Source organism: Tupaia chinensis, unplaced genomic scaffold, assembly GCF_000334495.1.
Source record: "Tupaia chinensis unplaced genomic scaffold, TupChi_1.0 Scaffold142716_1, whole genome shotgun sequence".
NCBI classification, from domain to species: Eukaryota; Metazoa; Chordata; class Mammalia; order Scandentia; family Tupaiidae; genus Tupaia; species Tupaia belangeri.
Window position 1 is genome coordinate 740,697 of NW_006202562.1, and position 9,189 is coordinate 749,885.

General features: G+C 61.3%; 1 protein-coding gene and 1 long non-coding RNA gene across 2 annotated transcripts in view; both read right to left on the reverse strand.

Annotated features, from left to right (window-relative positions):
* Positions 1 to 8,332, reverse strand: part of CST7 (cystatin F) — a 13,966-nt gene extending 5,634 nt beyond the window's left edge. Inside the window, exons 1-2 of the mRNA XM_006163603.3 lie at positions 8,218 to 8,332; positions 7,478 to 8,017 (exon numbers count right to left, since the gene is read on the reverse strand). Coding sequence (XP_006163665.1) covers positions 7,478 to 7,547 — 70 coding nt within the window. The 5' untranslated portion in view covers positions 7,548 to 8,017; positions 8,218 to 8,332. The remainder of the gene's footprint in view (positions 1 to 7,477; positions 8,018 to 8,217) is intronic.
* On the reverse strand, positions 1,601 to 7,465 carry LOC114005147 (uncharacterized). Its single transcript, XR_003547042.1, has 2 exons — positions 2,933 to 7,465; positions 1,601 to 2,822 (listed from the first exon to the last, which is right to left on the reverse strand). It is a non-coding gene; the product is annotated as an uncharacterized LOC114005147 (long non-coding RNA).
* Positions 8,333 to 9,189: the final 857 nt, after the last annotated feature.

Here is a 9,189-nt window from a genome sequence, read left to right on the forward strand (position 1 = left end):
GGAATTCAGTGGGGCCTGGGAGCTTTAATAGCACTGTACGGGGAACGATTCCAGTGTCCCCCGGGACAGGCTCTCACCCCTGTGTGGGGGCGACTACGTGGTCATGAGGCCCAATGGAGAGGCCGAGAGCTGGGGCTGGGAGGTGGGAACAGTGTAGACACCCCAAACACACGGGACCTAAGCCGCAGAGGGCCTCCATGCACCAGGCACGGCCGTGCTGAGAGCCGCTGGATGCCGAGTGCTCAAGGGCGGGGCAGGCAGGCTTTGGAGCCGGAACAGGTGCCCCCAGATGGGTCTGTCAGGTGCATTGCAGCATCTGCCAGAGGACCAAGGTCACACGGGTCACAGCAGAGACGAAAAGTGGCCAGAATGATGTCTGTGACACCAGCTCAGTGTTAGCCTGAGGGCCACAGGGGCCCACTCTGCCCAGGGTGCAGACGCCAGACTGGCCAGGTTGGCTGCCATGCAGCCACCCACGGGCGCGCTCCCTGGGTGTGGGTGCGAGGGGTTAGTGGAACGAGCATTGGGAGTGTCCAGGGGGTGATGGTCTGTGGGGATCCCTGACCTTGGTGGCACCCCACTGTCTCTAGTGGCCAGCCTCTCCAGGGCCTGACCAAGTGGCACCCCACCTGGCAAACGGCCTCCCCTTGTTGGTTCCCAGGCCAGAATGTGAGGTGTCAAGACTAAGCCTCCACCGCCTTTGCAAGCCTCGCCATGCCTCAGTCGCCCGGCAGCCCGGCCTTGCACCTGAAGGGCAGCATGCTGCTGGTGCCCGTCCCCCAGAACACCATGGCCAGGTGCTGCTCCCTGCGTCCCCACAGCTGGGTCCTGCTCGCCCTGGGACTCCTTCCACAGTGACGTCCGTCCCTGCTGAGGCTGAGGGAAGCCAGTACCCCAGGTCTCCAGGGTTGGAAACACAGAGACTGCCTATTCTGTGGGTGCCGGCTCGGTCACTCCCCAGGCCGAGGTACTTCTGACATGCGTGGACACAGGGTTTCTTGAGCCTTAGGAGTGCCTCGGCCCCACGTCAGAGGGACGGAGCGCAGGGCCAGGGGCTGGTCCCACGGGGACTGCCCGTCAGGAGCAGGAAGTCAGCGTGGTTTCAGGGTAACGAGAACCCACAAGGAAGCAGGCTTGGTTTCTGCTCACCACCGGTCTACACAGCAGAAGGCACGCCCGGGAAGGGTAGCCTGTCTGTGTCCACACCATCACGGCCCGATGGGGTTCCCCTTGCGGTGGACTACTGTGCCTGACCAATTTTTCCTTTGTGAAAATCACACTATGGCTTTTCCTGATTTAAATTATCCCCCCCCCCCTTTTTTTGGGTGGAAATTTGAAAAATACAGACTAAAAATTTCCCAACATCTCTGTGTAGAGTCAGGCTGTGTTTGCTCACTAGGCAGGGAGATGGACCGCCTCCCAGGGCCCATCACATGCAGCCCCCTTCTCCAGCCCTTCAGGTCTGCAGGGTCTCGGGTGTGTAGGCCCAGATGTTTCAGAGAGACTGAGGCTGGGGGTACGGCCATGCTGGCCCCGTGGTCTCCAGCGCTGCAGTGCGGGATATTACCACTGCCGCCAGGCTGCACCACTGGTGACTGACTTTTCTTTTTTAATGTAATAAATTTAATTTGATTCCATTACACAGAATGTTAAAAATGAATCGAAACTCAGGTTATGCTGAACTTGAGATAAATTTCCCTTCCAAACATGTGATGTTAGTCCCTAAAATATCCCCATTGAGTTGCCGAAAGGTTCTGAGGGTCAGCTGGTGACGCGGTGGTGGCCACAGCTCTGCCATGCTTCCTCCATGTGGACGGCGGGGTTTGGTTCCCAGGCCAACCTAAGCTATGCACACACGTGTGCTCCGGTGACTTGGCTGGCCGGGAGGGCTGGGCGGGTCCTGTGTGAGGCCCTGTTGGGGGTGACCCCCTCCCACGCTCTGGAGAAATAAACTTTAAAAACATGTTTTGAAAATATTTTGGTTGGTTTTCATTTAACAATGTTTCTTAAAATGTGGGCTTTGAGTCAGTGAAACCACTGACTGTTGGACAGTTGTCCAAACAATTATTAAAGGTTCCATTTTTAATTTTAAAAGTTTGAAAATCAAACTGATTTTTAGGATAATTATTCCAGAGAAATGAACAGAGAAGGGTTGGTGGAGTAAACACGCCAGAGAGGCTGACTACTTTCAGGGAGGCCGTGACAGACGCGGCCAGCTCTGCGGGCCCCTGGGCCCAGCTCAGGAAGTTGGGCCCACCCAAGACCAGGAAGGGGCACCTCGGGTCTGTGGGATGCTGCTGCCGTTGGGGCGGGTGGGGGAGTGTGAGCTGTCATTTCCTGGGTTCTACTTGGCCACAAGGATCACCTGCTGCATCTGGTTCTCAGACCTCACGGGCTGCCTTCCATCCCCTTTCCATGGGCGGGAACCCAGGGCTCAGAGGGGCGTGGGCGGCTTAAACTCAGGCTTGACTAGTTCTGAGGACCACGAGCCTCTCTTTGTTGAATTTATTGGCTGGTGCTACGAGAGGTACAAAGATGACTCCTTCCTTGGCCAGAGGCAGCCCTGGCCAAGCAGGGAGGCATGTTGGAATGGGGTGAATGGTACATGCTGGGCCGGGCCTACCCACATGCCAACAATAGGGGCCAAGAGCATGAAGGAGAGTCTCGGAGTTGTGGGTGCCCATTGGGAAGGGGAGGAGGAGGAGAGAGGGCCAAGTGGAAGACTTGGTAGGACTTGACAGGAGGCTGGCGCAGGGCTGACCCAGATGGTGGCCTGGTGCTGGCTTGGAGTGAGCTTGTCACAGATGGGAGGGACGGGCAGACTGAGAAGAAATGTCTGCATGGAAATGTCACCCGGTGTGGGGAGGGGGTGTGCCAGGCTTGCTCAGGAGAAGCTACCCCCAGCACACGGCCTCTCTCCCTCTGTGCCCACCTCAGACGTCCGCTCCCATGAGGGTCTGGTATCATGGACGTGCAGAGAGTAACTCCTGGGTCAGTGCGAGGGGCCTGCAGGTGCTGCTGGGCGGGGACTGTGCAGGGTGCTTGGAGATGGAGGCCTGCAGAAAGCAGTGAGAGAGGAGCCCGCAGCCGGAGTGGGCACTGCATTAGAACCCTCCTGGGAGAGCTGAGGGCTGGAGGGTGCACAGCTCCATGATGGGCACTGGGCAGGGTGGGACATGCCCCAGTGGAGGCACTGCACAGGACGCCTGGACAGAGGCATGAGAAGCACTCGGTCTGCAGGTGCACGATGCAATGGGGTGCGGGAGGAGGCAGCAAGGCTTCGGCCCTTGGTACCTGCCCTGGCCCTGACAGCTGGTGCAGCCTCGCTGGGCATGTAGGTGCTCACTGGGGACAGGAGGGCAATGGCAGCACTGAGGCTGTGTGGTGGCAGTCGACCACTGGTGCCTGGCTTGCTCCTGCCCTTAGTAGCACAGACTACTGCTGGGAGCTACAGCAGACGGGACCCTGCAACTCCGAGCTGCCCAGGGTCCCTGGCCAGGTGTTCTGTAAGTCCCGTCTAGCTGTCTTCAGCACCAGCATGGCACGATTCAGAGAAGCCTGGGGTGTCCCCTCTGCCTGGTGGGAATCAGAGTGGGAAGCCAGCTTGAAGGACATGCTCTGACCTTTCCTGCCTACATGTGTGTTTTCCACATGGATGACAAGCGGTTCCCATGGCAACATTGCTATGCCTTTGCCCTCGCCTCAGAGTCCTTCCCTTTGGATCTGGTTCGCAGGGGCGCTCCCTGGCGCCTACCTGAGTGCGCACTACTCATGTACATAGACCCAGAGACAGACGTGGGACACCGAGCTTGGGGACACCGCCCGTCGGTAACCAGCGCTGGTTACAGTGGTCGTTGGTGGTTCCCATGCAGATTAAAGAGGGTAGAAACATCCCTCAGATCAGCACCAAATACAGCGGATGGCCCATAGGAGGCTCTGGAAGTCGCTGGTAAGGGAGCCCAGCAGATGTCTCTTGAGCAGCCCTTGGTTTACCTTCCCAGGAAGTGAAGACACCCCTCGACCCCGTGGAGGGCAGTACGGGCTGGGTGGCCGGCCGCGCTTTCCAGTACTGAGCTGGGCCAGAAAGCGGCACGGGAGAGCCCCTGGGCCCTCACGGGAGAGGTCATGGGCTGGTACCCGGGAACGGACTGCTCTGAGCATAGTGGGCGTGCCTGTGATCCGGGCCAGCGGAGACCTGGGGAGGACTGGCGTGGAGACCTGGTCTGGGTTGCTTCTCCCTCTCGCAGACGGGGTAGGTAAAACCTTACACGGCCCTGGCGCTCCGCGGCACACCACAGCCGGTGGATAGCACCTCTCTCTCCCCTTGGTCCTGTCCAGGTGCCCACCCTGGGGGGGCTCTGGTCGGGAGAGCTCCACGAAGGGAAGGACAGCTCCTGGGCAGCCGGGGTTGTCCACCGCCTTCCCGTCAGGACTGTTCCTAGTGTGGCCGGGCGTGGGCAACTCTTGCTTGTGAAGCCATCCCCGAGAAGGGAACCAGGTATCTAACGGCCACAGATGGCCCCTGCCTGTGCCCTTCCTCATGTCACTTAGGGGTACCCGCGTAGTGGGCCAGTGGCTGAGTTGGGCACTGGGCCAGGGTCCTCGGAGCTTACTGACTGTGGGTGATGGGAGGTGACCATCACGTTCAGGTACCCACTGGCTGCCCTCCTGGGGGTGAGAGAAGCCTGCGCCTACAGCACCGCGGTTGCTCGGCGAGCCTGGACCCTCACCGCGATGTTCCCCTCCAGGCGTGGGTGGGGTGAGGGCCTCTGTGATAAGGGGCCTCACCCTTCTGAGGGCACACCTGTCACCCTGGCACACAGGCAGTGCCAGTTTCTCCCAGGATTAATCCAGGCCTTTGCCCACTGGGACACTTCCGGAGTTCAAACCCTGACTCTCACTGGCTGTGCAGCCTTAGGCGAACTGCTTAGTCTCTCTGAGCCTCTGTGACCCCACCTGTAAAGTGGGGTGGTGATGGGGCCGACCTCACAGGATGGTGGTGTTCTCACACACACCGCACGCTGACAACACGGGGTGCTCGCCAGTAAACAGGTACAGCGGTGCAGTTATCACCCATATCATCCCCGTGCAGGGTGGCCCAGTGGGGTTCTCTGAGGGCAAAGCCTCAGCATGCAGAGGGTGGTCAGTGGGCCCCACGGGCCCAGAGCCAGCCTGCAGGAGCTCCCAGGGCTCCCTCCAGGAAGCTCTCCCGCCCCTCCCGGGTGCAGGTGGTCTCTCTGGGCTTGGCCAGAGCTCCAGGCCCCTGCTGCAGGTAGCTAAGGACTGGTGCCACTGTGCAGGTGGCTGTGACCCTGGCGCCTGCTCTGGCAGACAGACCCTTGCAAGCTTGGTGAGCGGGGGCAGGCGTGCTGTGTGACATGACCGCCCACAGAACTGCTGGGGAGAGATGCCTGGCAGGTTGAGCAAGAGGAACTTTCTGTCTCAACTGACAGCAAAGGGGCAGAGAAAACCTATGCGGCAATCTCCTGAATTCCGAAGGGCTGGGGCGGAAGATGCCCTGGGGACTCAGCGCTCGGATGGGCTTGGGGAGATGCCAGAGGCCCAGAGCTGTCACCCTGGAGTCCCAGCAGCCCCCGACCTACGGTCACCTCTGCGGAAGGCTTTGGAATCTGCTCTCAGAGGAGGAGGCGGGCGTGGACGAGGGACCCACCACATGGAGGCCCTCCGAGCACCCTCGCTGTGCAGACGGAGACCTGAGGCCTTTCTGGAGCACCAGGAATGATGGCCCTGCGGCGTGGGGTGGGGGGACACGGTGCAGCCGAGGAAGGCTGCGAGGGCTGGGCTGCTGCTCAGAGCCCCAGGCCCTCAGTGTGCGCCATGGGGTCCCCTGCTGAGCCACCACGGCTCCTGAGGGTTGCAACTGTTTTTCGCGTTTCATGGATGCTGGGACTGAGACTTAGGGAGTTTCTAGGTCCCTCCTCCAGCTAACAGAGATGGGGCTGCCATGCCCCGAGGGCCCCATGTGAGTGTGGGCTCTGGCCTTCACCTAGGCCCAGTGAGGAGAGGTCTGATGTGGAGGTGGGGGTTCTGGGCTGGCCTGTGGGCACCGCGTGTCTGACCTGGGGGTGAGGAAGGGCTTTGTGCCACAGGGAGGACCATGGCCTGTATAATGACCTCATAGCTGTCCAGCCATCGGGTCTCAAGGGGTCCCCACACAATCCTGTTACTGTCTGCAGCCCTGCTTGGTTAGATGATGACACCGAGGCCGGAGGAGCTTAGGGAAGCGTTAGCAGCAAGCAGGATGGTAAGTAGGGGTCCTGGACCCCAGGAAGGCCACTCCTCCTCAGTGCCTCCGCTGAGAGGAGCTGCTTTTCAGGGCGGAGAGCACAGGAAGACCGTGGGTTCCGATAGGTCAGGGCCAGGAGGACAGGCCCTGGGAGGCTGGGAAGGGGTCCAGGCTCATGGTGCAAGCTGAGAATGAAGACAGGGAGCAGCGGAGGAAGAAGGGTGGCCGCCCTGCCCCAGCCACTGAGGGCTCGCCCTGGGAGCCATGTGTTAACCACGTGTTCGCTGAGCACCACCCTGAGCTGCGGGCTTTCCCCCCACACTGAGAGCAGAGGCCGCCCCTCCTGGGTCTGCTTTACCCCAAGTCCGAGCACCCACCCCAGCGAGGCCTAGGAGCCCGTGGCCACGCCTCCCAGGGTCAGACTCCCTGGCATTCACTGTGAGGGGTGTGACCTCCCCACTGCCTGGGGACCTGGGACTGTCCTCTTGTCCCCAGTCCTACCTGCACAGCCTGTCTGGTCCCCTCTGGCCAGGCTCCAGCCCCTCCCAAGGAGGGCAGAAGCCAGCACCGGGAAGGGCTGCCCCTCCCTGCCCAGGCAGGGCTGCGTGTGTGAGCAGGTGGCAGCCCTCGGGTACCGGTCTCTTGGTTGGCTGATGAGGTGAAGCCCCCGAGTCCATCAGCACCCAGGGCTGCGGCTCTGCCTGCTGCAGAGGGCATCCCAGCTCCCCCCGTGTGTGTTGAAGGGCGGCGGGCACCCAGCGGTGTGTGACTTCGGTGGTCACATAACCCGGCTATGCCTCAGTTTCCTCTCACTCCCAGGCCTCTGCCCCAGGGCTGACCCCAGGGTGCAGACTGCAGGAAACATGGGAAGTCCCTGGCCAGTAGGGCTCCTGGAGGAGGCACGGAAGCAGTGGCCGGGGAGAAGGACCAGCCAGCAGGTGGAAATTGCAGGCTGGCCGCCCCTTGTTCTGCTCCTGAGGGGTCTGGGGCCCTGCTGGGGATAGGAGATGCTGCCTCACCCCCAGCAGGTGCAGCCTCCACCCTCTGTCCCTGAAACCTGTCCCCACAAAGGCAGCAACAGCCAGATGGGTCCCTCAGAAAAGAGCCCCAGGAAGACAGGCTGGAAGGGAGCTCACGGGTCCCCACACCATGGTCCGGCACTCTTGGGGAGCACACCCTGAGAACAGCCAGAGCCCCAGCCCCAGGGGCCGAGGGAGACTCTCCTCTTACCTTGGGCGGGGCCTCCGGTGGTGCTCAGGACAAGGCCGCAGAGGGCGAGCAGAGCTCCCGCTGGCCGCATGGCTCCAGTGGAGGGCAGTGCCGAGCTGTCCTGCTGGGCCCAGCCGTCCTAGGCGGCACCTGCACTGGGGTGGGCTGCCCCAGCGTGGGGCAGTGCTGGGGAGGAGTGTGGCGGGTGGAGCCAGACCCCTTGAACCACCCCCAGGGTTGGGGCGGTGGGGGGGTTCTTGCTGAATCATTTTAACCAGATGCTCCTCACCTCCAGATCTTGGTGGCCACAAACACAACCGCTTCCTTTACACGTTTCCAGGCAGCAGCCGTTCTGGGGGAGGGGCAGAACGAAGCCTGTGACAGCCCTGCTGCCCTTTCTGCCAGGACACACGAAGCAGAAGTCACATGAAAAACGAGCCGGGATTTTCAAGAACGGAATCGCACAGATGTCCTTCTCCAAACGACGCTGCGCCCGCCTGAGCTGGGGGTTCGCAGTGGCTGGTGGTGACTGTGCATCAGGTGACGCAGAGGGACTTGCCCCTGGCGGGAAAGCAGGGTGCAGATGGCGGTGTAGTGGACGCCCCTGTCAGCGCCCACACTGCGCCTGGAGCCAGAGGTGGGCGGTGTGAGTGGCTAGTGATCAGTCACGTCCTATCGTGGCTCCAAGCTGACAAAGGAGAGGACAGAACGGGATGTGGCTCAGAGGTTCTGGGGCCCTAGGGACACCTGCCTGTACATACCTCGCCCAGCCGTTAGGAGTAGGGCTCTGGAACGACACTGAGTTTGAATCCCCATCGGCCTCTTAGCCCTTGGGTGACCCGAGGTGAGGAGCAGCCTCTCTGAGCTCAGTTTCCCCACAGGAAGGCTGTGGGGAGGACTTGGGGGTGTCCTCAACACAAACGCTGAGCAAAAGGAGTAGCTCAGAGTGGTCTGTGGATGTAGGTGAGGCTGAGTGCAGCCAGAGCCCCAGGGCCCCCCAGGCTCCCGCTCACAGCCAGCTCTCCCCACAGCTCTGGCTCACGGTGCACACAAGGGGAAGCGGGCCAGTGCCTGCCGTGTGGACAGGGCCACGGGGACTCCTGACCAGCAACTCCTAATGCCACCGTGCTCATGCGTCCCTTTATCACACAAACCAGCTTCGCACAGCCATTTCTGGGCAACCAGAGGCCTGCGTCACCCGGTGAATGTCCCATGTCCTGGCTCGAGTAGATTGCTGCTATTTCACCTGCTCCGCCTCTTCGGGGTTGGCAGTGCTCAGGCCGGAGTGGAACAGGCTGTCACAGCCTTGACCTCAGGGAGGGTCACTGCCCTGTCAGCCCCGGGCCATGCAGGCAACAGCGGGGCCTGCTCCTCATGGTGCCTGTGCGGAATGGCACATGAGTGCCGTGCGCCGTCATCACCAGGCTGACCAGACACGCAGGTATGTCAGACCTTCGTGACGGTGAGCTCCCAGGATGCCCTCGCACATGGTCCAGCTTCCCGGCGGGAGGTCTGGGTGCGCCTACCTGAGTCAAGCTGCCCCCCTCAGACCTTGATCGCCTCCTCAGCCCACCTCTTGTACCGTCACGGGAGATGGAAGTTCTCCCAGGGATTGGGGGACAGAGACCATAGCATGTGACTGTGTGATGTTCGTGGGGCGTGTCACGGGGCTGTGTCTGTGAGGCGTTGACTGTGAGGAGGGATGGCTTCTGGGGAGGCAAGGCAAGGATGGC